Here is a 25,284-nt window from a genome sequence, read left to right as displayed (position 1 = left end):
ATAGCTCACAGGCTTGTTCCACTCCCTCCCCCGCCCCTGCTGGTGTCCTAATTCTTCCTGTCCATAGCTCGTCTCCCATATTGAATGTGTCTCCACAGCAGACACCATGTGCACTGTAGCTCTACAGCTTCAGCACCCCTTGACATTGGGCCAGACAGGGGCAGAGGAAGTGTCTGGGATCAGAAAGTGTCAAAGTGCCAAGGGCCTTGCTTCTAGCTGCCTTTGGGTATTTGAACATCTATGTGTGGTTACTAGTGCCCAGGCCTGAAGAGGATGTGTCCAAAGCTGTGTAAGTCCCTGAGATCGAGTCCTCTTACCTGACAGTTTTATTTATCTACCATCTCCTTCTATCTCAATTAAACCCATGTGATAACTGTACTGACGTTTGGTCAGGCATTGTGCTAAAGGCTGGAAATACAGCAGCAATTAAATCAAAGCCACCACCCTGAGAAGGACAGAGAGCAAAACTATCACTGTGCAAGTTGCTTGCTGATTTGAGTCTCTGTCCCATGAGAGGTCGTTTTTTGTTGTTGCTGTCGTTGTTGTTGTTTTGTATTGGTTTTGGTTTTGAGATAGTGTCTCTCTGTATATTTCTGGCTGCCCTGGAACACACTATATAGACCAGGCTGGTCTTAAACTCACAGAGATCCCTCTGCCTCTGTCTCTGCCTCTGCCTCTGAGTGCTGGGGTCAAAGGCATGTGCCATGCCTGGCCAGGGGAGGTTTAATGTCATAGTCTATCCAAAGATGTCTGTTAGTTCTTTGTGCATAGTGAAAGCACAGTAAATGGTAGGAAGCAATGTCATTATTAAAACTTAAAACATACACATTACCATATATAATTATAAATGGTGGGAGCCTGTGTAAGAAACAAAGCAGTCTGATGGTAGTGATGGGGGAATGGAGGTGGGAATGATGTCATGGAGCTGGCTACCTCTGAGTTGGAGGCATATGGAAAGAAAGGAAGGAGCCACAGGTGAAGACCACCAGTGAATCATGGGAGATGGAACAACCTGGGAAGGCCTGAAGGTCGGTAGAGGCTGGGATGGTGGCCATTGTGGCTTCTGTGGCTTCAAATGGATGTGATGAATGATGATTCTGGGGATTCAGGAGAGGACAGTGGGACAGGCTTTGTTGGATGCAGAAGCCCTGGGAGCCCTGATGAGGAGAGGAAGAAACACTCACTTGCTAATGTACTCCCCAGTGAGGATGACGCTACAGGTCTGGCATTTGAAACAGCTGACGTGCCATTGCTTGTCCAGTGCCAGGAGTGACTGGCCATGTTTAATCTCTTCTTTGCACCCAGCACAGTCTGAGAAGACAAAAGTAAGAACATCTTGGGTCCTTTTGACCACCCACCGTCATCACCTGCCAAGGGAGCCCATCCCTGGATGCCATTTTATTCCCCATTGGTGGCCACCCTGATGCTGCCTGTACCCAGAGACCCTGCCAGACAGAAAGAAAGGCTGGCAGAGGTCTGGCCTATGGACAAAGGACCATGGAGTGAAGAGAAGGAAAGAGCGGTCCCGCTGTTCACCATGACCGCCATTCCCGCAAGCTCATGCTGTTTTTTTTTTTTTTTTTTAAATCACCCCAGAACCTGTCATATTTGCATCACCTAGGAGCTTGAATATGCACCATTGCAGCCCCCATCTAGAGAATGGAACTCTACCATGACCATGAGAAGCCCTGTTTTTAGAGACAGGCTGCATCTTTCTGTTTCTTTTTTAGGCAAGGGCCATGTGATGGTTAATGCACTTGGTCAATTTGACCTGATTTGAAGTCCTACAGAAGGCACACATTTAGATGTGAGGGTATTTTTATATGGTTTGAATTGATGGAGGGCAGGGAGATGCTGCCTTCCCTGAGTGTGACTGGCACCACCCTATGGGCTGGGACCCTGGACTGAATCAAAAGGAGACAAGGAACAAGGCAGCTGGTGGAGTGCCTGTGTTCTTTTGGGTCTGCTGAGATGTGAGCATATACTCCTGTCACAGCTGTGACTGACTCCTGCTGCCATGCCCCCCTTGCCATGATGGACTATAGTCTCTGAGCCATGAGCCAAAAAGAAACCTTCCCTACTTAGTATTTGTCTGCAATAAGGAGACAAATAACTAGTGAAAGGCCATACTTGTGTTTTGTGCTAAATCTTATCCTATCTATCTATCTATCTATCTATCTATCCACCCTCTATCTATCTATTTTTGCCTAGCCTGGTGCTAGGCACAGAGTGAACACTCAGCGAATATTTGCTGAAGAAAGTATTAATGACTGTATCTCAGTGCTCAGGCAAAGGAGTGAATTTACCATGTTTATCTGGCACGCAATGGTAAGAGTCTAAAGGGACTGTTTCAAACCAGAAATGTGCCTTTGCTCCCTGTCACTGTTACTCTCCTGCCAGAGTGGAGACGGAAAGTAGCTTGGAGCCTAGTGGTCTGGTTTGCCTATTGTTCAATGAGTGTAGAGCAGGGTGGGTGGGGCAGGAAATGGAGCCAGCATCCAAGGTACTTGGGGAATCCTGGGGATTTAGATCTTGCTGATCAGATGGACTATTCTGGAGGAGGAACACGGTCACTGGGCAAAGTTTATCAGAGGTCAAACCTCCTTATTGGCGCCATAACACACACACACACACACACACACACACACACACACACACACACACACACACACACTTTGGAGCATGTGAGGAAAAGCTGCATCTAGACTTGGGAGACCTGGCTAGACCATCCTTAATCTGGTTTTGGAAGAAGAGGTGGTGTGTCTAGGAAGGGTGGCACATTTAGAAGGCTGTGGGGGAGCATCTGGGACCTGATGACCTATTTGTAGGGTCAGTCCCTGCATACTGAACACTTTCTAACATCCCTTAGCATAAGCTAGGGCAGGAAAGTCTCCAACTGCAATGTGCTTTAAGCCTTCGGATAGGCTAGACAACAAAGAATATGCAACTTTATCTTTTTTTCCTTTCATTTTTCTGGAATCAGTATGTCTCCCTGTAAACCCCACCCCCCAAAAGAAATAAAATTGTAGGTTTTAAAATTCAATGGCTTTGGTAGGTCAGGCGTCTCCTTTCTTTATAAACAGACAGTTTCTGGTCACACTTTCTATATGGCTCCTTATGAGGACGTAACCATCGCAGAGGGGCTTCAAGTTCTTAGAGTACTTGGTCAAGTGTCCCAGCCAGGGCAGGAATTTACCATATTTTTGACAGGTGGTGCCTGTTTCATACTTTATTACATGTGAAGGCTCAGCCTTTCCTGAGTCAGTTTGTGCTGTACTTGGCTAGGCATGACTGTCAAGGATGTCTTCCTTCCGTGGAGCTAAGGCCTGACCCTGTCACTTCCCCTATTCTTATGTATCAAAGAACAATCTTCTTGCTTCTTCCATGACAGTCCCTTCAAATAACTAAAGGCAACTGTGGTTTGTTTCTTCCTTAGCCATCATGCCTTGTGATGTGGCCGTCCACATTCCCAAGGGAACTCCATGGCAGTCATCAGATCAGCTAAGTATGAAAAACTCTCTGACTCTTCAATGAGGTTTCCTTGGTAGCTGGCTGTTTGCAGAAATGGCCACATTCCAATAAAAAAAATGCCATTTCTACAAGCTAGAGGGACACACTTGAGATGAATTTAGCACCCTGAGCTACATACAGTTAGGAGCCAGTGGGGTGCAGTGGTTGGAGGCTGGGCAGAGAATGGAGTGCGCTGCTCCGGCAAGTTCTTCGTCTACAACCAGGTCAGTATAACTGACACTCACATGAGTGGTTGTGCTCTTTGACATTCTTGTGTTTTCACACACATCCTGTGTGGTTGCCAAGTCTCTGATCTGAAGAGAAGCCCTGCTTATTCCTTTTAAGACTTCTGGGATGCCCTCACTTGTGGTTTTTCTGTCCATGTTACTCTGCTGGTCCTCCATTGTCCTGGCTTCCTGTTTCCTGGGACTTTCTCCTCCCTCTTCCTTCTCCTTTTGCTCCTGTCCACTAATAAACACACCTCTCTGGGAGCCCATGGGTCTGGTGCCATAAACAGGGTTGGGAGAGTATCCTTGGGAGTTTTGGGAGCCAGCTGTCCACTCTTCTCGTATGCCTCTCCATTCCAAAATTACAGCCTTCAGCTGGCAGGAAGCATGATGCTCCCACCTGTTCCTCTCAAATCTCTCACTTTACTATCAAAGCCCCGAGAGATCCCATGTAGCCATTTTTAGTTTCGTTGGCTACATCATCCATTCTATTTAGGTCAGCAAAAGTAAGTGAGCTTTGTGAAGCCCAGCAAGTTATTCACCTTGCTTTAGGCAAGTAGCTTAGGAAGACAGGACCTTTTCCAATTAGAAAGACATATGCCTGATAGAGGGTGCTAGGGGAATAGTCCCGGACCTTAACATCTGTGTTACTTTGGGAAGGTCATTTATAGTTTTTGAGTCTCGTTTTTTTTTTCTCACTTATAAAACAGTTATTCTTATTGCCTTCATAGATTTGTAACGATTGAATGAGATATCTGTTCATTTATTGCAATGCCTAACAATAGAATAAATGCTGGCAGTGGTGATGGTAACATATGTGATGGTGGATTAGTAGTGACAGAGGGGTTGTTAATGATGGTACCTATGTTAGTGATGGTGATGACTGTGGTGTCAGTGATGGTGATGACTGTGGTGGTGAAGGTGATGACTGTGGTGGTGATGGTGGCTGTTGTAGTGCCAGTGATGATTGTGCTGGTGTTGGCGATGGTTGTACTGGTGACAGTAATGATTGTGGTGGTGCTAATGTAGATGTGGATGGTTCCCCTGCTATTGATTCTTCTTTATGAAATCTATGATCTGGAAGTCATTTCTTTTACATATGATAACATGATTTTTTTTCCTCTTGACAGTTCACGACCATTTTCCTTTGAGTAAATATTATTCTAGCTTTCCCAGAATATTTCCACTCTATAGGGATGAAGCTTCATACTCTTATAGCTTAAGAAAAAAAACCTAGGGTTATTTGTCCCTTTTCCTTCCTCTGGTATGTTTTTCTCCATCTTTCAGATCTGGCTTTGGTTCTCTCTGCTTCTTGGGAACTCAAGAAGCAATCCACTATGTCCTCTAGTCAGGGCTTCCTTGCAATTGCAGCACAGTCTGTGATCATCTCTGGAGAGAATACTTCAAGGAGATATGCTCTGTGGGAGCATGGGTGTATGCTTTTATTTCTGAGCTAAGCCAAAGGCCTTTGTTCCCCTGGAAACCGCTCACATGCCCACTTGCTCTTCTTTAACAACTTTCCCTCGTCCGTCTGGATATCCCAATCTGCAAAACTACGGTGGAGACAAGTTAGAATCTCTCTTCTAGACATCTCTTCTAGAGCTTGTTCCTACATCAGGCTTTCACTTACATGTCTTCTAGAGCATGTTCCTGCATTAGGCTTTCACTCAGTAGGGAAAGCCTGCCTGTTTCTGAGACTCCAGTGCACACAGACACATATAGTACACCCCAGAGAATTCACAGTGGACTCAGGAATCTCATTCTCCATGTTCCTTTGGTGTGTTTTCTTCAGTAAACCTCAGAGTCAGCCAGCCTTTTTGGTTGAGAGAAACAATTTAAGGGGAAAAAAAGGATTCATTCTGGCTCATGGTTTTGAATGTTTCAGCCCTTTATGGTGAGCCATTTGCCTCTTCAGCCTAAGGGCAATGGTATCTACATTTGGGACAAATCTTCCCCTTAGGTAATCCTCTGATTTGTATTCATCCTAAAGTGTGCCTAAACCAAACATGCTAACCTGATCCCTGTACAGGAATGCTGTTGCTGTTTACAACACCCCTGCGAAGATGATAAGGCTTCCCGTTAGTTTTTTCATAGCTGTATAAATCATGGCTCAGGGAGGCTATAAGACCACTTTGTCTCATGCAGATGGTTGGCAGCCTCCCAGCTCAAGCTAGCTTCCGTCTGTTCTTCACATATGCGACCACTGGTCTCTGCGCTTCCAGGAAGCATAAGCCACAGGGCGAGAACCCTTATCTAGTGTTTTTGTCACGAGGATCTGATTTCAAGGAGTTATATACGATAGCCGTGTGCACACTCAGCTATCTGGAGATGAAATCTGGCCAGAGCAATAGATTGTTCCTGAGTATTGTCAAGGACACTAAAGGAAGAACCCTAAACATCACATCACATCCCAGGAAGAGATCTGACTCCACTGAAAGGAAGGGCAGGCAAGGCAAGTCCATTCGTTGCCTCTTGCATCAGCTCAGCACAGCTAGGTGGACTGTAATGGAGCCCCTGGGAGAGGGCAGCTGACGTAGAGTCTTCTTGGCTCACTTCCTTGGTGTGATGCAGCTCCAGCATGCTGACTGTGCTGGTGCCATGCCTGGCTGCCTCTGTACCCACACAGTAATGCAGCACGGGATGCTAATGCGTTTTCATTGATTCTCTTGATGGGGCCAGCCAGGGTATCATATAACATGAAAGATCATTGGCGCTCAATGTGGCTCAGGAGACTCAGAGCGCTGGATCTGCGCGTGCTTGTGGGTGCATGCCATTCTCAGCTCTACACAGACATCTAGGAACAGCAATTTAAACATCTTGTCAGTACTCACACTGAGTGGACTGACTTCTGCAGGTTAGGACCACCAGAAGGCACACTCTCACCCTGTATGTCCCCCTCAAATCTGTGGCTTGATAAAACGTACTGTTATTATGGCATGGCTGACGTCTTTCTCATGACTAGATGCTATTCTTGCCCTAAGAACAGCTAATGAATCACCAAAGAGGCTCACAAAAAGAATGATGACACCTGGATTCCATTCTCAAAGGTTCAAGATGAGCCCAGAAATGTGTCTTTTCACAATGTGATGATTCACATGACTGACATAGTGGTCCCAGAAACATGCTCTGTGAGGCACCAGCACAGTCCCTGGGTTTATTCCTGGGACCACTCCTGACTTCTTGCATGAGCTTCTAGAAATGGAGAACTACTGGTGACAAACACTTGGTCAACTCTGATGCAGTGCTTTTGGTACATAGAATCAGGAACCCGTCTACCCCTTGTCCTAGAAAGGACCTACCAAACTGGCTCTGGGTATCATTCCTTATAGCTAGGTAGCCTGTCTTCCCTGCATTGTTCTGTGGAGATTGTGTCTGGGCTGTAGGCCAACTGGGTAATGCTTCAGGATTCATCCAGGGTGGCAACCTCCCCTGCTTCCCACCAGGACAGGGTACTTGGGAGAACAGTGTTCATGGACAGAGAGATGCCTATGGGGAGGACTCACGGCTTGGTCCACGGATCTTGATTGGCTTGCTGCTGGTCATTGACTGGGAGCACGTCTGACATACACACTCTTTACCACTGAAGGTCACCTTATCTCCAATAGGGAAAGGCTTCCTGCAAGGGAACGAGAAAGGGAGTCAGTGTCTCCTGTTGTGAAGATTCTGTGGCTACTGATGACTGACAGGGCATGTGCTTGGGTATTCTATAAGACATATAGCTTGTTTTCTAGAGCATCAAACAAGCCAAGTGATATTCAGAATAGCAGACTGGATAAAGCATTCAGAATCCCCGGGGCCAGAACCGGAAGACTTGTTGGGTTAGTTGTATCATATGACAGTGGCAAGTCATACTGTCACTGTGAGCTTATGCTCCCCAGCTGTAATGGAGAGGCAATCCACTCCTTGTAGAGATGTTCTGCCATTGCAGTTTGTCCTATCCCCATGTATCAAGGGACCACTCAGGCCCCAGAGTTGTCAATTTTTCCCTTTCACTATCTAGACATCTCTTAAAACCCTCCTCCCAATGAGAAGATTGTCAGTCACCAAACAACATTTCCCCCTCATCCTCTGTGTTTGTTCTGTTTCTCAGCCAAGGGGTCTCCAGCTAATACATCTGCTGCCTGTCCAACAGAATGATAAACTACATACATATCCCAAGTACTTCCAGTGCTGCTGAGTGGCTGCTTTTGTTCATGCGTTGTGGGGTGCCTGACATGTGCACTCAAAGCTTAGCACATAACAAGTGGCCCCACTGTCTTTGTATCAGCAACATGGGACAGTGGAGGGAAATCTGGGGTGGGAATCTGGATGGCTATATTCTCATTATCCCAATTTGTTATTATTATTTTACCCAGCCATTAGTCAGAAATTCTAACTGGTTACTCGATTTGGCAACTAACCAACCAGTGGTTATTTTACAGGGAGAATAATTAATCAATACTTTCTTTTCCAAAATAAAAATGCACATGTACTCAAATCATATTTTGCTTATGACTTAATCAGAGATGGCCATTAAACTTTAACACACTGGTGGGCAGGGCTGAGGTTTTCTTCAGCTTGTTTCCATCTCTTTAATGTGCTGCTTGGCATGCAGCAGACTCGTAGTGCACATTGCTAAATTAATAAACACGTGACTGAGCTGTCTGGCAGGGAGCCAGGCAGAGAGGAACTGTCCTGAGCGTGGTTGGATGCCTACCACAGTGGAGAGAGCAGGCACACTGCAGGCCAGCCACTGGATGCGAGTCTCTGTGTGCACCTTATCATGCATCTTTACTGAAATCGAGTGAGGTTTCAATGGTTTGACCTCTACTACCCAGGCTTATACAGATGAAGCTGCTTGCTGGGTCATTCTTCCAGCAAGAGGCAGTGTTGGGATGATGGAGGAAGGTTATCCATCGGTAGCCATTCTTATGCTACCCTAAGAATGAGAATGTGGAAGCCCGGGCCAGGATGATACTTGGCTCCCAGACTGACTTCTGAGAGACAAAGGTACTCAGTAGTTTTCTTGGAGGCCTTTTGAGAGGAAATGGAACACAACATGTGGCTTGGATCCTTATCCTGCTACCATCACAGAACTAACTAATGCTTTACATCCCACTGGATGTGACAAGACAGGATCTGGCTGCTATATGGTTTGAAAACCACTAGCCTATCAGACTAGTCCATCCACTCTCAAGTTTCCAGAAACCCAGGGTTCAGTGAAAAGCCTGTATGCTCCTGAGCTGCCTGGGAAAGGCCATGCTATCCTCTTCCCTAGGCCTTACCCAAGAGGGCCTGGTCTCCTTGGATACTCACCTGCATAAGCTGCACACGAAGCACTTAGGGTGGTAAGTGCGTCCCAGGGCGGAGATGACCTCACCCGTGATGAAGTCCCGGCAGCTATCACAGCGGGTGCCATAGAGCTGCTGGTAGTCCTGGGTGCAGATGTACTCCTGGTTCTTGAAGAAGAAGCCCGATTGGGCCAGGCCACATCCACATACTTGGAGAAACAAGGAAGGAAGCAGTGAATGTTGAGACCAGGGAGAGTTTGCAAGAAAGGCTGCTGTCTGACTTTGTCGTGAGTAGCCATGGGATGGTGGCATGTTACAGCTCAGGGGCTTTTGAGTCCCCTGCGTTAGAGTCATATGGGGCTTCTTTAGAATTAGATGCCTAAGCTTGGTTTAGACTCTCAGAATCCAGGGCTGTGCTTTCACATTGCCCAGATGATTCTGATGTATATTCCCAGGGGATCATGGACATTATACAGTCCACTCAATACACTGAATTTCAAGGCCTTGGGGATCATGGCATGCCACACAGCTCATGGCATATCACGAAATCGAGAACGAAGCATTCACTAAAAAAGATCTCCCGGGAACTTGCTATGTGCTTGACTCTCCCTCAGGTCAAGTGCAGTGTGGAGACTGTAGGCTCTAAGTCCCTAACAAAAAAGAGTAGGTTGGCAATGGGATGGAAAATGTGAGGCTTCTGATTGGTTCTTGCTGCAGCCAGAGGGTTGCTCTGTTTCCAGGCATGTGATGCCAAATACACAATTCCTGAATTGCAAAAAGCTAAATGTGTCTGCAGAGAGATGATGCCATGCATTATGCGTGACAGACCACAGGGTACGTACAGACTGTGGGAGAAAGGACATCCTGTCAGTACAGAGGGAGGGATAGAAGCGTTGATAATGCAGAATGTAACAGAGTACAAGTACAGGGAGTTGCCAGCCATATTGTATGGGTTACGACTGGGGCACAGTGGAGTCTGCAGGGAGTGAAGGGAAGTCACACAGGACAAAATAGTTCCAGCCCATCAGGAGCAAGGCAACAGTCCAGCTTAAGAAGTTCAGGTTTTCCCCATGTGGGGATAGCTCCCAAGCCATTGGTTGGTTCTGAGGGTGAGGTGAGAGATCCAGGAGGCCATAAAACAATGCAGGCTTTTACCATTACTCTTGGCTAGCCACCAGAACTTGATGGTAACACCCTATTGCAGAAAACAACACACGCTTTGATTCCAGGACTCAGAGAAGACAAGCTAATATTGATTGGGAAGCTTTCTCCAGTGTGGTATTTTATAGAAATAAATAGAGGTTGGGTAAGAGAAAAATCAGGTAGGTTTGTAGGTATCTGAACAATTGAATTTTTGGGGGGCAAACAAGCCCCACAGAGGGAATCTGGGAATAAGATCGTCCAATAGGAAGTGAATTTATGAAACAAAAACATTAAGCTATAGGAAGAGGCTGTTTCTTAACAAAAGAGTCCTGGTGATAATGAAACCCCAGTAAACAGGTGAGCATACCAGTTCAGCCAAAAGTAGAATGGGTGAAAATGCAATCCAAGGAAGGTAACTGGAAAGGCCCTTTGGGTCTTGTGTCTAGCCCTGCTTGTCCACACCTATCTGGAGACTGTCTGATAGTTTGGCTTTCCACACAGTGTGTCTTTGGGTGGAAAGAGCTGGAAGACTAAAGAGTCGTTCAGTACTCAGCAGGTACTCTGATCTTTGACATGGGTTCTCTGAGGATTTTGGTAGATATAAAAGGTGGCTCTCTCAAGTCTGGGCAATGGTTGGGGAACCAACAGTTTCTAAACCTGTCAGTTTGCAGAACCAGCTTGTAATGGGTGACATCACCTGAGTAAATACGACTTCATTACAGAGAGTTCTGCAAAAGAAGCCAGGCTGGAAGCAGGAGAGCTTTCCAGATTTGGGCAAACATATCTCGCAAGTGTTTGCTCACTTTTGTAGGCTGGCTGCAAGTTTAACAGACAGTAGGGGGTGGATCTTGGAATCAGATCCCTGGGCTCTAGTCTCATCCTTACCACTAAGTCTCTGGATGACCGTGAACTCGGCTCTCTCCTTCCTAGGGCCTCAGTTTATACTAAAGAGGCTGGAATTTTAGAACTAACCTCCTGTGGGCCCAGGAGAAGAACTTGGGGCTTGCTATGTGTCTGAGCATTTTGAATTCAGAATGAAGTTTTGCTGGGTTAGGGGAAGAGAGGACGGATGGTGGGGACAGTGGTGACATGAGGCCAGGAAGGTCTCAGTTTTCAGGCACCATGGAAATTCATCCTCTTAAACAATACCTGGCCTTGGGAGCAGGCAGAGGCAGAGCACAGGCTGTTCTGGGCATGCAGGTGGTGGATCAATTGCTTCATGGAATTAGTTGGGTCATGGCCTACTACCTCATTGGAAACAGCTCTTGTTTTTTCCCTTTTTATTTTCTTCCTTTGTTTTCTCTGCCAACTCCACCTCCAGAGTCATCTCTCCCAGTGGAGAAAACCAGGCAGCCATGAGAAAACTTGGAACAATCAGTTCCTTCATTTCCTCCAAGGAGCTAGAGGAGGAAGTTGCTGGTGGGAAGGATGTAAAAGTTGATGAGAATCTCAGGGAGTCCTGGAAATACAGTAGGGAGCCGGGGATGGGAGACAAGCGACAGCCGAACAGGAGCAGTAGAACAGATGCCTAAGAGGCCAAGCAAAGCCTCATACACAAGGCATGTGCTACGTGAGGGACTGGTAAGAGTGAGCGCGTCTGGATAGCCATGATGCATGCATGCATACATACATACATACATACACACATACATACATACACATATATGTAAAAGTCTAATGACTAAGAAACACTAACTTGGAAGATGGATGACTCAGTGGGTAGAGTGACTGCTACCTAAGGAGCTAATACTCAGAGCTCATGTAAAGTCAGACCAGTGATGCACACTTATATCCCAGTATTCCTACAGCAAAGTGGGAAGTGTGGACAGCAGGCCTGGAATATGAATATGTGGCAATGAACAAGAGATCCCATCATGAACATGGTGGAAAGTGAGGTCATTCTCTGACCTCGACATGTGGAGTCCCTCATACACATGCATGAGTGCACATGTATATACCCCCTCCCCCTGTACACAGCATGCACACACACTTGCACTACTTGTGGACTCCCTCATACATACATACACACACATGTGCATATGCACATGCACATACATGCATATACACACACATACACAGACACACACACAGTACATGCATACATAAACAGACACACACACACATGCATGCAAGCATGCATGCACGCACACTTGCACTACTTGTGGACTTCCTCATACACATGCACAAGTGCACATGCATACACACACAGAGTATGCACACAGACTTGCACTACTTGTGGACTCCCTCATACACACACACATGCATGTACATGCATACACACATGCATGCACACACACTTGCACTACTTGTGGACTCTCTCATACACACACACACACACGCACGTATGTACATGCATACACACATGCATGCACACACACTTGCACTGCTTGTGGACTCCCTCATACACACACATGCATGCATATACATACACTTGCACTACTTTCAGAGTCCCTCAGACACGCATGCACACATACATACTCAAAGATTAAAAACAAAACCAAAGCAGATCATATGTCTGGGCAGTAAGTTGGATAAATTACACAAACTTAGAACCTCTTGTTGAGAACTCAGATGGATGTTATCTGTGAACACCCTGACTAGAAGTAGGTCTCACACACTGCCATAGCATGTGCCAAGGAGAAATGCACCATTTTGCAGGTTGCTGGGCTTTTGTCTGCGGCCCTTGTCTCAGGTGTCGCATGATTTTTAAAAGTTCCCTCGTTCTCTGAAGCTCCTTTGTAAGATGAGGGGGCTAGCTTGTTACTAAGGAGAGATCAGGTGTGCGAGTCTAGGGTTCTGCCAGAGCAATCGAGACGTTCAAGACTAGATGTTATAAAATTTCAAGATTATTGTTAGAAAGGCCTGAAGCGCAGTCTAATTCGATATGTAAAATATTCCAATTGTGAACTATACAGCACACAGGAAAATAAATCTGTATAGTTTAAAGAATAACAAAATATATGCCCGCATGTCTGTACCAAGTTTCTGAACTAGGCTGTTCTCAGCACCTGAGGAGCTTGTCGGTGGCTCTCTGATAGCGCCCCCTTCCCACACGGGCCCTGGTTGGATGTTTATTATTATTTTGCTTTTCTTTATAGTTTTACCATTTATGATATATCCACGCACAGTAGATTATTTAGCATAGGCTGTGTCTGAGCTTGACATTGCGGGACCCTTCTGTGCTTGCTCAGTTTCTGGGCAACTGTGTGTTTAAGATTGCTGGAGAACTTAAGCTTCAACAAGCACTACTCTTACAAATACGCTGCTGAGAACATCACTATGACCTTCTAGGTTTTTGTTGTTGTTGCTGCTGCTGCTGCTGTTTATATTTAATGTTCCCACCAGAAGATCCCATTTGACTGGAGACCTGTCTTGTCAACATGACCCATGTGAGACAACATCAGAGTATGACTTTAAATTTCATTTCCTGGTGATTAGTGAATTTGGGAATATTTTCATATGTTTATGGGCTATTTGTATTTCCTGCATGAAAAAAGGCTAATCTTTTACCCATTGAAACCTTTAGTGGCTTTTTTTTTTCTCTCACCGGTTCCTGTTAACACCTGGAGCTCCAGTCTTCCCCCCTTTACACTTTCTGATGAACTCACACCGTCAGTTTTTATGATGTTAGTTTATCATAGTTTTTTTTGTGACTTGAATAATCTGTGTTACATTTAAGAAATGATCCTCTACTCCGACATCCTAGAAGGATGTCTTGTGGTTGTTTTCTAGAGGTTTAGTTGTATGGCTTCTCATATGGTTGCCGTCCCACCCATCTGGAGTCATCATTAGTGAGGGATATACAGTTGGGATGTAATTTTCCCCCACATGGATAGTTAATCATGTCTATGTTGTTTATGAAGCAGCTTGTTCCCCATTGGTCAGCAACAGACCAGTTTTCTTATGTGCCTTTCTTCTGGCTCTATATGCAGTTTTATCGGCCTGTTTACCCATCCTTATTCCAATAACTTAATAACGTACACACTAACAACAGGCAGAGATAGCTGCTAAGATGGGCCCTGGCTTTGCCCTTGTTCTTCAGGGTCATGGACAGTCACAGAATCTTTGCTAAGAATTCAACTTTAACAGATTCCTAAATTTCCATGGGAAATTTATGTCCTAGAATTTCTTTGCATTCATAGTTCATCCAGTATAGCACTGCCATCTTAAATTTATTTTCAGATGTATGTATTTTATTTTCTGTGTATGGGTGTCTTTGTCTGTAGGTATGTCTGGGCACTATGAGCATGCCTGGTGCTCTCACAGGACATGAGACCCCCTGGAACTGGAGTTACAGATAGTTGTGAGCTAAGAACCAAATCCTGGTCCTCTGCAAGAGCAACAAGTGCTTGTAGTGACTAAGCCATCTCCCCAGCCCCACAGTGTCATCTTTTTAATGCCTAGCTCTTTAACTTAGGTGAAGATATATTTCCTATGATGTTTTATAAACTTTGAATTTTGTAATTTTTGACAAAATCTTATGCAAGTTTATAAGATTGATATTTTCTCCCCATTGTCACTCTGTCTCAAAGACCTTGTGCAGAGTAGAGAGTGCCCTACCTCTGAGCTATAGTCCTGGCCCTCCTTTTTTTTTTTTTTTTTTTTGGACAGAGTTTCATTAGGTTGCCCAGGCTTGCCTTAAACTTGCTTGTTAGATAAGGCAGGCCTTAAATGCCTGCTCTTTCTGCTTCCACCTCCCAAGTCCAGGCAGTAGAAAAGGCATGGCTCATGATTTACTTCTTGGTATTCATATCTCAAAAGGCATCTCTAAAAATATTAGGACTCTCTAGAAGAATAACCACAATAACCTAGTCATTAAAAGTAATAACTACTAAGGCAGCATCTGGGTTATCAACTTCCCCCAATTACCTCTTCATCTTTCTCCATTTTGGTGATTGGCTGTTCGATTCAAGGTCTTTCAAGGTCCACACAGCACAATGGATCTTGTTATCTTCAAGGTCCTCTTTTTCCCCATCCTTCTATTTGCACTATATTTCCTGAAGAAACCGGGTCACCTGCCCTCTAAAGTTCTTTAGAGTTTGGGTTTTTCTGGTTGTACCTTGTGGCACTGACTAACCTGCCCTTCTTCTTACACTTCTGTGGCTTGACAATTAAGTCTAGAAGCACCAATGGATGTTTGGGTCATTGTACTTATATGGTTTGGGGCGGAGATGGGGGTAGAATTGGCCATCGATGAGCACAGTCTGGGTGGGTAGAACTGGCCATTGATGAGCACAGTCTGGCTACATCACTTCACTGGGGGGTTGAGAATTTAAGATAGTCTACTTTCTAGTTCTTTGCTGCTGAACCTCCTTTCCTTTGCAGAAGAGTTTTAACTGAAGATCCAGTGGTTCAATATCTTGGGGAGCTACAGGACCACTCAGCTTTTCACATTTTTTTTGAATTTGTTTTGGTCAGTTTCACTTTGACAGGATCAATTTTTGTTTTACCCAAGTATAAATCTATTACTCTGACACTGTTGATAATGTTTTCATTAATATGTTATAACTATACATGTATGTATGTATATATATATGTGTGTGTGTATACTTATGTATGTTATGTATAGCTATAAGTACATAACTATAATGCTAAGTTGTCACCTGTAATATCTTTCTATTTTAACTTTTACATTGTCCATTTGCATTTCTCTTCTCTTAAATTATTTTTTAAATCACTGCCTATTAAACTTATATTGTAAAAGAATCGCCTTTTGCTTTGTTTGTCTCTCTGCTGTGGGTTTTTTTTTTTTTTTAATGGTATCCCCCTGTTTTCCTCAGATTCATTTGCTTTTTAAACTTCTCGAACTGGGTGAGTATTTGGTTCACTAATGTTCAAACTTCTTCTCTGTTGTCATTTTAAGGCTATATGACTTCTGAGAATCACTTAACATTCTCTGATGTATTTTATATGTCATATTCTTATCTCGCATCATTGTTAAGCATCTTCTATTTTCCATTAAGACTTTTTTCTAGTGATTTCCTCTTACATCTCATCTCTTCCATCTTGGGGATACTTTCCCTCTGCCTACAGAACATATTCCGAAATTTCATCTAATGAGGGTCTGTTGAAAGAAAATTCAGTCTTTTCTCTAAAAATGTTCTTTGAGCCGTTTCAACCACATACGATTCACACAATATAAAATTCAACTACTTAAACACGTATAACTCATCCATGTTTAGTATAGTTTAGTGTATTTGGTATTTTCATCGCATCCAAAATACACAACAAACCCATTAAAATCAGTCCTTACATTTCTTCAACCTCTTCCAGCTGCGGGGAACCACTAATTTTGCTTCTTCTGAGACGTTTATATACATGGACCCAAACACATACTCATGATGTGTTTCCCACGTGTTTCAAGGTTCTTCTCCATTAGAGAATGTACTTAATTCCTCTCATTGGTGAATGATATTCTATTGTATAGACCAAATGTGTTTTATTTATCTGCTCATCAGTGGATGGATATTTGATATTCCCCTTTTCAACCACTGTAAGCAGTACTGCTGTGAACATTCATGTATAATATTTTGTGTGTAATTATTTTCATTACTTTTTTGTGTACACATGTACATGTGTATGCACTTGTGTGTGTGGAAGATGTAGGTACCTGCATGCATGGCACAGGTGTGGAGGTCAAAGGACATCCTTGCCGTTTGGTCCTTAGGTGCCTTCTAACTTTGGTTTGGCCTGTGGCTTTCCCACACAGCCAGGCTAGTGGTTCCTCAGCTCCTAGGGATCTGCCTGTCTCCATTTCCCGTCTCATGACCACTTGGATTAGCTCTGCATTTTACATGGGTTTTGGGGATCCAGTCTTTTACTCTTGTCAACCCTTTCCTCAGACTGCTTTCATTTTTATTATTATTATTTTTTGAAATGAAAACCACCTAGGAACAGCAGTTAGAGTTCTATAGCCTTCTGAGAAAGTGCCAGACAGTCTCTGAAAGCGCATGGTTGTTTATATTCTCACCAACAGACAAGGGTCCCAAATGTCTCCACTTCCTCCTCAACACCTGTATTAAGCTTTTCTGACTTTAGCCATCCTCAGGTATGGGAACTTGTACGCACTGTGGTTTGATTTGATGTGTTTGCATTCTAATGATATTGAGCATTTTTTTTAATGTATTTATGGTACATCTGCATAACTCTTTGGAGAAATGTCATTGCAGATCCTTTGTCCATTTTGAAATTGGGGTATTGAAATTTATTACATTGTAAGGATTCCTTACACAGCTTGGACCCAGTGTTTGGTTAATATCTGATGAGTAAATGTTTTCTTCTCTTTGGGGTGTTACCTGTTCACATTCTTAAGGTTGTATTTAGGCCAGGCATGGTGGCTCACTCCTTTATTCCCAGCACTTGGGAGGCAGAGGCAGGTGGATCTCTGTGAGTCTGAGGTCAGCCTGGTCTAGACAGTGAGTTATAGGCTAGCCAGAACTACATAGTAAGAACTGGTCTCAAAACACATTCAAGTGTATTTTTATAGCATAGAATGATCAAACTTTGATGATGTTTCATTTGCCCACTTTTCCTTTGCTGAGTGTCCTTTTATATTATCTGAGAAGTCTGGGCCATGTTCAAGGACACATACATCTATTCATCTATTTTCTCTTTAAAATTGTACAGTTTAGCTTATATGTTTGTCTTTGAACCACTTTGAGTTAGTAATTTCTATGTGTTTGTAAGAAACAATCTGTTTTCTGTCTTTTTTCTTTTGCCTGTGAATATTCAGTTTCCTGGAACTACTTATAGAAAAGACTGTTCCTTAGACAGAGTAATCAGTCCTTAATAATTCTGCATCACCAAGGTCTGTCAGATGATTCTGGGCCAGAAGGCTGAAGATTTGATGCTCCAACGTTCGGTAGTATAGGGGCTTTTCAGGTGTTCAGAGGTCTCTATAAATTGGCTAAGTTTTAGAAGTTATGCTTTGTGCTTCCCACAATTATAGTTAACTCAGTCATTCTGGATTTCTGACGGGGTTGAAAACTTATAGCTATTTACCGTAAGAGAAAAGATTTGAGTGGATGGTCGTCAGCTGACATTCATCCTAAAGCCAGGTTCAGAACTAAATGTTTTAGTTAGGATAGATGACAGAGGTGCTGGTTAGTCAACAAAATGATGGACTGGGTATTAGGACTATCTTGTACCTCACTGGTACAAATTGGCATAATTATGCTCTAATTGTATTTTGAGAGAAAAGTTTCATTTTAACAGGAAGGGTGATGTGTAGGAGGAGCTAAGATAGGAGGAGTACTGAGAGGAAGAAAAGGAGTAAGAAGAGGAGGAGAAGAAGAATAGGAGAAGGTAGGTGATGAAAGAGAGAAAGAGGGGGGAGACAGGGAGGCAGATATTCATGTATCTCCACCAGTCAAAGATAGTTGTTATATCTAGGTTGGTCAGTGGGTTACACCTCTGATTGAACAATTCCAAACTTATAACGCTTATGATTAACATTATTTAAAAAAAATGTATAAATGCAAAAAGGAAAAGGGGGCATGGGATAGGGGTTTTCTAAGGGGGGGGGAATGGGGAAAGGGGATGGCATCTGAAGTGTAAATAAAATATCTAATAAAAAAAAACTTCAAAAAAAAAAAAGAAAAGACTGTTCTTTTTTTTCTCTTTCTCTATTGAATTATCTTGGCACCCTTGTTGAAAATCAACTAGCCATCAATATAAGGGTTTATTTCTGGACACTTGATTCTAATCTATTGATTGGCATGTCAATCCATGTGCTAGCAGCTTAGCTTTGTAGTAAGTCTTTAAAGTGAGAAGTGTTGGATCCTCAGTGCTATTTTTCATGGCTTGCTCTTTGTAATTTGATATGGATTTTATGAACTGATTTATGCCATCTCAAAAAGCATATGTTAAAGCCTTGCCCTCCATGCTGATGGTATTTGGGGATGGCTGTCATAACATAATGAGGTTTAGGTTTGGATCAGGTCTTGTGGGTAGAGCCCTGTATGCAGTGGCATTATTAATTCCCTTATAAGGAGGTCTCTCTCCCTGTGCGTCCCCCTTTTCTCTCTGTCATGTAATAAACACTATGGATACTGTGTGGTATCATTATACACCAGGTATCATTATAATTCTTATGTTTTGTTATATTTATTTATAGATATTTACTATTTTAAGTAGTTTTAAAAAACTTTATTTATTTAGTGTGTGTGTGTGTGTGTGTGATGTAGTTCATGTGTGGAGGTCAGGGGATAGCTAGTAGGAATCAATTCTCTCTTCCCACCACGTAGGTTCCTAGGACTGAACTCAAAGACTGACAGATTTGTCTGCAAGTGCCTTTACTCACTGAGCCATCCCAGCAACTCCTGGAATTGTTTCCTCAGTTTTATTTTATTTTTAGTGTTGTTGGGAATTGAACCCAGAACCTTGTGTGTACTAGGCAAGTGTTCTGCCACTGAGCTACTACTACCTCTCTAGTTCTCTCGAATTTATTTTCAGAGTGCTCATTACCAGTGCATAAACACACAAATGGTTTTGGAATGTTGATCTTGTGATCTGAAACATTGTATTTTCTCAGTTCTAATAGTTTTTTCATGCCTTACATAGGTTTGGCTATACAGGCGATTATCTTATCAGCTTGTATACTTTTCATTTAATTTTCTTGCCTAACCCAATATATCACTGAACAGAAGTGGTGAGATCAGGCATTCCCAGATTGTTATTTCTCTACAGGGAAATATTCAGTCTTTCACCAGTAAGTATGGTGTTGTATGTGGGGTTGCCTTTGTTCTAGAAAAGTGGTTTTGTTGATTACGTAATCCTACTTTGACAAGTTTTTTTCCCTTTACTAGTACATGAAAGAGCATCCTACTGTTTTTTGTTTTTTTTTGTTTTTTTTTTGGCTTGTTTGTTACTATTAAAGTGTCATCTGTCAGCCTATTTACCATTCATATGCAGATGATCTGTCTTTTATTTCTGGTAACTTTTGAGATTATCTCTTTATCGTTGATGATCTGAGGTTTCACTCTGACGCATGTAGCTTCTTTTATATTTTCTTGAAGGGTTTTATTATACAGTTATTAGATAGCATAGATTCTAATTACTATTAGACAATGTGTATTCTATTATGTACTCTGTTCTCCACTGTTTCTGTCTCCTCTGTCCTCCATGGTTTGTGTGTTTGTCTCTGAGGCACTCATTTTTCTATGTTAATTCTTTGAGGTCTGGAATAGAGTTGAGTTCCTTCCAACAGGATTATGATTGGCTTTTACTATTTGTCAAGTGTGAAACTTTGTTTTCAGTCTCTGACTCTGGAAAACACTTGAACTGATCTGACCCGAGCTATAGTCAAGATGGAAGCGACTTGGCATTCCCTCCCTCCAATTTACCGAGTCATCAATACTATCAGGGAGCAGCACCAGGGACCGAGGAAACACTTCAAAGTCGACCCCTACCCGGACCAGGAGGCTGGCAAGATCCTAGCCACCAGACTCAACCTCGGGGAGCAAGTTGAGGCCTGGTTCTAATGGTGCAGGCACAAGCAGAAGGACACCACTGAGCATGCGCCCCATCTAATCCTGCCCAGCCTTGCACTAGTACAACATGTACCCTTGAGCCCTCGTCCTACCCTACCTGGCTCAGCCTCTCGCTTTACCATTACTAATTGTTTCACCACCAATGCCTGCAACAAGGATGGAGAACCAGGAAGCTCTCCATCCACCTGAGGAGAACTCCTCTCTGGTCAGTGGGCACAGGTGCTTCTATTGGGGCTGGAGGGTAGGCCAGGTGGGAGTCTTCCTGAGACAGCTGTACCCCCTGGCTTTCCATAGTTCTGGAAGCCTTAAGGAGGCTCAGCATCCAGATACAAAGGCAGAAATGGTACGTCACACAATGAACCGATCTCCAAGGATACCTGAATCTATAGGGAAGCTATCCTATAGGCCTAGCAGTACCACATCTGAGCCCCTAATCTGCATGTGCTTGGTTGTAGCTTTTATTATTCTGTTCTGAGAGAGCTCACATACCCAAGGCTAGCCCCAAAGTCAGTGTAGCTGAGGAGGACCTCCAACTCCTAGTCCTCCTGCCTCCAGCTTCCGATTTTAGAATTTTGTTTTAGTTTGTAGTTGTTTTGTTTTGGACCTGGAATTTGAAGTTTCCACTCCCTCCCCCAAGATGATGGGCTGTTTAACAACTGTCTGCGAGATTTTTAGATATTTTTTCATTTAACATTTATTTTATTTTTGGTCCACCCCTCCCCCGTGCACTTTTATGTTCCTCCTTGCCCTAGAGTTAGTTTTTTTGGTGTGAGTTTGTGTATGTTTATTAATGCTTCTCAACTTGCTCTGTAGAGACCTGTTGTGGTTTTGTTTCTACCAATGGCATATTGATAATAAATTATTCATAGAAACAAAACATACTTCAACTCCTATAAAATACATAGCAAATACATAGTATCAGGGTCATCCATGAGTACTTAAATGATGGATTCTCCACAGTTGCATAGAAGTTCTAGTGCCTTGTACCCATCGGCAAATTTCCTTGCTAGTCTCTTTGGTTCCAGAGGTGTTTCCTTCCCCCATCATGCACTGCGAGTAGGCACTTTGCGGCTGAGCCTCACTATGTGCGTCTCCTATTGCGTCTCAGCTTTGGTGAGTCTAGCATGGTCTGCTTTCCTCCATGATCCACTTAGACACGAAGGTGAAAGCTTTTATCTCTGAGGCTTTGCACTAACCATCAGGATGAAACCTGGCACTGGCTGTTCCACCACCAGCTCTCGGGATTGTTTCTGACCTCTGCAGATTCATTCCTTTCATCCCGGCACAGTGCAGTGTGTTGAAAGAATTGTTAACTGGCATGCGCAGACGTTTCAGAATTTTAAATGAGGTGTCTATTGAAGGCAACGAATCTGCTTCCTTGTTAGTGATGGAAACCCAAAGCCTGTCATTTGTTTTACTTCTAAGCATCTGACCTAGAAATATTCAGAAAAAAATAATGGTCTATTTTTCTCCTTAAAATCTCCATCAAAGGAGACTCTATAACCTCCTTGTGGTGATTGTTGCCATGGCCAAATTATTCCCTTCTCTGCGTTCACATCCTTGATATCTGAGGCTTCAGATTTCTCCACAAGAGGCAAAGTTTCTCCAAGAGCTAGAATTTAGGTTGGCTATTGGCTTGTTTTGTCAATAGCAGGACATTAAGTATGTCCCAAGCTGGGGTGTTAAAGGACTTAATCACTGGAGAGTATCTTCCTGCTGTGCTTGGAGATCTGACACTATCACATGAATGAGGCCAGGCCAGGCAGGCCAGGAAGTGAGAAGCCATGGTGCAGGCAAAAAAGTAAGTGCTCACATTTTCCTTAGAAAATTAATTGCAGAGACACACGACGCATCCTTATTGTTTTTATTTCCTGTCCTGTCCCAGTTTTTGAGATGTAAAAATAGTCATTCACCAAAACATTTGTGTAGCTCAATTGTACTAAAAGGTTTGCCAATTCTGAATATAAATATACAATTTAAACCATACAAATAAGATATATCCTGTATGTGCTTCTATAAAACGAATTAGAGAACCCAACATACATGTTGCTCAATGCATATGCTCCCAGTTGGAGCATAAAGGAAAGAATTTAGGATTTTTCTTCATGGCAAGGGAAGCTAATCTGATACATGAGACTGAAGTAATTATTGATAAGAAGATCTGGAAGTTTTCAACATAAGTTAGTGGTAAGAACTGGATACTTAAGAAATCAAGTCAGTATGAGCCCCATTGACAGAAACATAGTATTGCTATGCTGGTCTGCCCTGGAGAACAGTGATGCATTCTGGGAATCATGATTTAAGAATAATATTGACGAGCTAGAATGGATCAAAGAGGAAGCGTCAAGATAATGGCACAGGTGGGAGTCATTTCAGACGAAGTTCAATTGGAGGACCTGTGATATAATTTGTCATGGGAAGCCCTGGTTACAAATTCCCTAGGACCGCAGCTCAGTCCTAGGGAAGAGTGAGCAGAAAGCACACATCAAACTTTGAGCACACAAACATAGGCTCAACAGGTGCAAGCCACGGGTTTTAGGTCAAATCCACAAGCAGTCCTTCACCAGAATGTCTGCTTTGTGAGTTTGGCAGCCTGGAGGCAGAGATGGGAGGTACAGGGGGAGAAGTGTTTGTCAGGACCCTGGAGCGAAGTGGGCGACAGGACTCTCTTTTAGCCAAACCCCTCTCCCTTCCTGATACTGTGATCCTTTCTGTTTGGGAACTATGAGCGAGGCTGGTCGTAGGTTGTAGGACACTGTGAGTCAGCTCTATGTGGGTAAAAGCTGTAGCAACCAGAACATCTGTTTGCAAACGACAAACCCTAGGAAGGTCAAGGCAGATGTTTTCATTCGTTAGTCTTAAGCCTTTGAGGACTTGCATATGGGCCACAGAATGGCTGCAGATTTCAAAGCCAGACTGGATTTACCAATGATAGTTTACATGATCATTCACTCTCCAGTTGATCGATAGTCACAAGCTGTAGTCTTTAAAGATGTAGAAGTTAGCCTTAAAGATTTTCCTTTTCTCTTGGCCAGCTCCTGTTTCTCTGAGGTGGCCAAGTCCCCTTTTAACCCCCACATCCATCTACTCATCTACCCATCATTCATCCATCATCCATCTACCCATCCATCATCTATCTACCCATCTACCCCTCTATCCATCCACCATCTACCCATCTATCCACCCATCCATCCATTCACCATCCATCTATCCACCATCCATCTACCCATCTACCCATCCATCCATATATCATTCATCCATTCATCCATCCATCTCTAATCTCACTAGAACCTCCCCTGGGCTCCACACTGCCTCGAGGAGAATTCTCCAAAGAGAGTTCTGGACTTTATACTGTCTCGACAATTTGTTCTTCCAGTCCCAAGACACATGCTGGTAGGGGACAGCCAAGCATCTGAGAAATGAGCTGAGAAATGGCCTCCTACCTTGACAAGTGAAGCATCTGATGTGGAAGTGGTTGTTGTGGACACGGACCACCTCCCCTTTGCAGGTATCTCCGCAGCGGTAGCACTGGATGACATTGGAGCTGCCCCGGGGACTGTACGGACTCTGCTGGTAAGGAACTGTAAATAGAAACAAGAGATCAGTGTCTAGGAGGCTCTAATTCTTTGAAAAGTCAGTTGTAAGTCATCGTAATCTCAACTAGAAAAATAAGAGTTAGGAAGGGTAGAAATTATCCCTCCACCAAACATAAGTCCTCAGCACGTTATATATGGCAAGCTTGGCACTGGGTGGCTCTGAGAAGAGTCTATTAGCCTCCTCCAACAGGCAAAAACTCAGGTGTGCATACAGCCTTCCCTTGCAACCATAGAAGCAAGTTGCTGAACAAAGAGAAATGAAAGAGGAAACAGTATACAGACATGTGCTGTATAAGGTCTGGGCCAAGGTCAGATACATGACAGGGACCCTTGGCATCAGCTGGGAAGGCCCTATTGCCTGATGCTTCCCTGGCTGAAGTGACAATGTTTCATAGCCTGTATACAAACCCCCTGCACTGACAGTCATAGAAAGCACAGACTGTCATACATAGTACAGAATGCTTGATCATGGTAACAGATGATTGTTACTCCTTTTGTGTTTCCTATATGATACTTTTCATTGTTACTGTACAGTTTCTTAAACCACGGGTCAAAGTCTCCTTATGAGGTCATGTAACTGAGTTGCAAAAAAAAAAAAAAAAAAAAAAAAAAAAAAAAAAAAAATCTAGCAACAGTTAAAGATTTCTGAATATGTAGCAAAATAATAATACTAATACTACTAATAAAATCATCTAATGTATTATGAATCTAGGTGTTCCTGGCAGTGCTCAGCCATGCTGCACTGTGAGATTTTACCTCAGCCTTGTCTTTGAAGACACTATGGGCACTGGTCACTGCTCATGCCATTGTACCATGCAGTGCTAAAGAAAGTTGGCTCAGATCTGAGACCATGGTGTGTTCTGAACTACAGTGGTTTTATTGATGTTCCAGGTCTTCTCCTCTCATAGAAACATAATAGGAAAACATAGACTTCTGCTACTTTCCGACTGTCAGGCCTCAGCATGCAAGTAGCTAAAAAGTGAATCATTGGGTTGTATTGTGTTAGGATGTCTGATTTTAAAAACTGCTGCTTGAGTTGTTGACTTGA

General features: G+C 43.4%; 1 protein-coding gene across 5 annotated transcripts in view; it reads right to left on the bottom strand.

The window, feature by feature from the left end:
* The window catches only part of Ablim3 (actin binding LIM protein family member 3), a 119,253-nt gene that overhangs the window by 52,315 nt on the left and 41,654 nt on the right, over window positions 1-25,284 (bottom strand). For all 5 annotated transcript variants that reach the window (XR_013103662.1, XR_013103663.1, XR_013103664.1 and 2 more), the window contains 4 exons: window positions 24,084-24,221; window positions 9,033-9,216; window positions 7,241-7,353; window positions 1,185-1,311 (listed from right to left, as the gene is read on the bottom strand). Coding sequence is in view for 1 of the 5 variants with exons in the window: in XM_034518077.2 (XP_034373968.1) it covers window positions 1,185-1,311; window positions 7,241-7,353; window positions 9,033-9,216; window positions 24,084-24,221 (562 nt within the window). In the remaining 4 variants the exon portion in view is untranslated. The remainder of the gene's footprint in view (window positions 1-1,184; window positions 1,312-7,240; window positions 7,354-9,032; window positions 9,217-24,083; window positions 24,222-25,284) is intronic.

This window comes from Arvicanthis niloticus, chromosome 14 (genome assembly GCF_011762505.2).
Source record: "Arvicanthis niloticus isolate mArvNil1 chromosome 14, mArvNil1.pat.X, whole genome shotgun sequence".
NCBI lineage: Eukaryota > Metazoa > Chordata > Mammalia > Rodentia > Muridae > Arvicanthis > Arvicanthis niloticus.
This window is presented reverse-complemented; position numbering and strand designations above follow the sequence as displayed.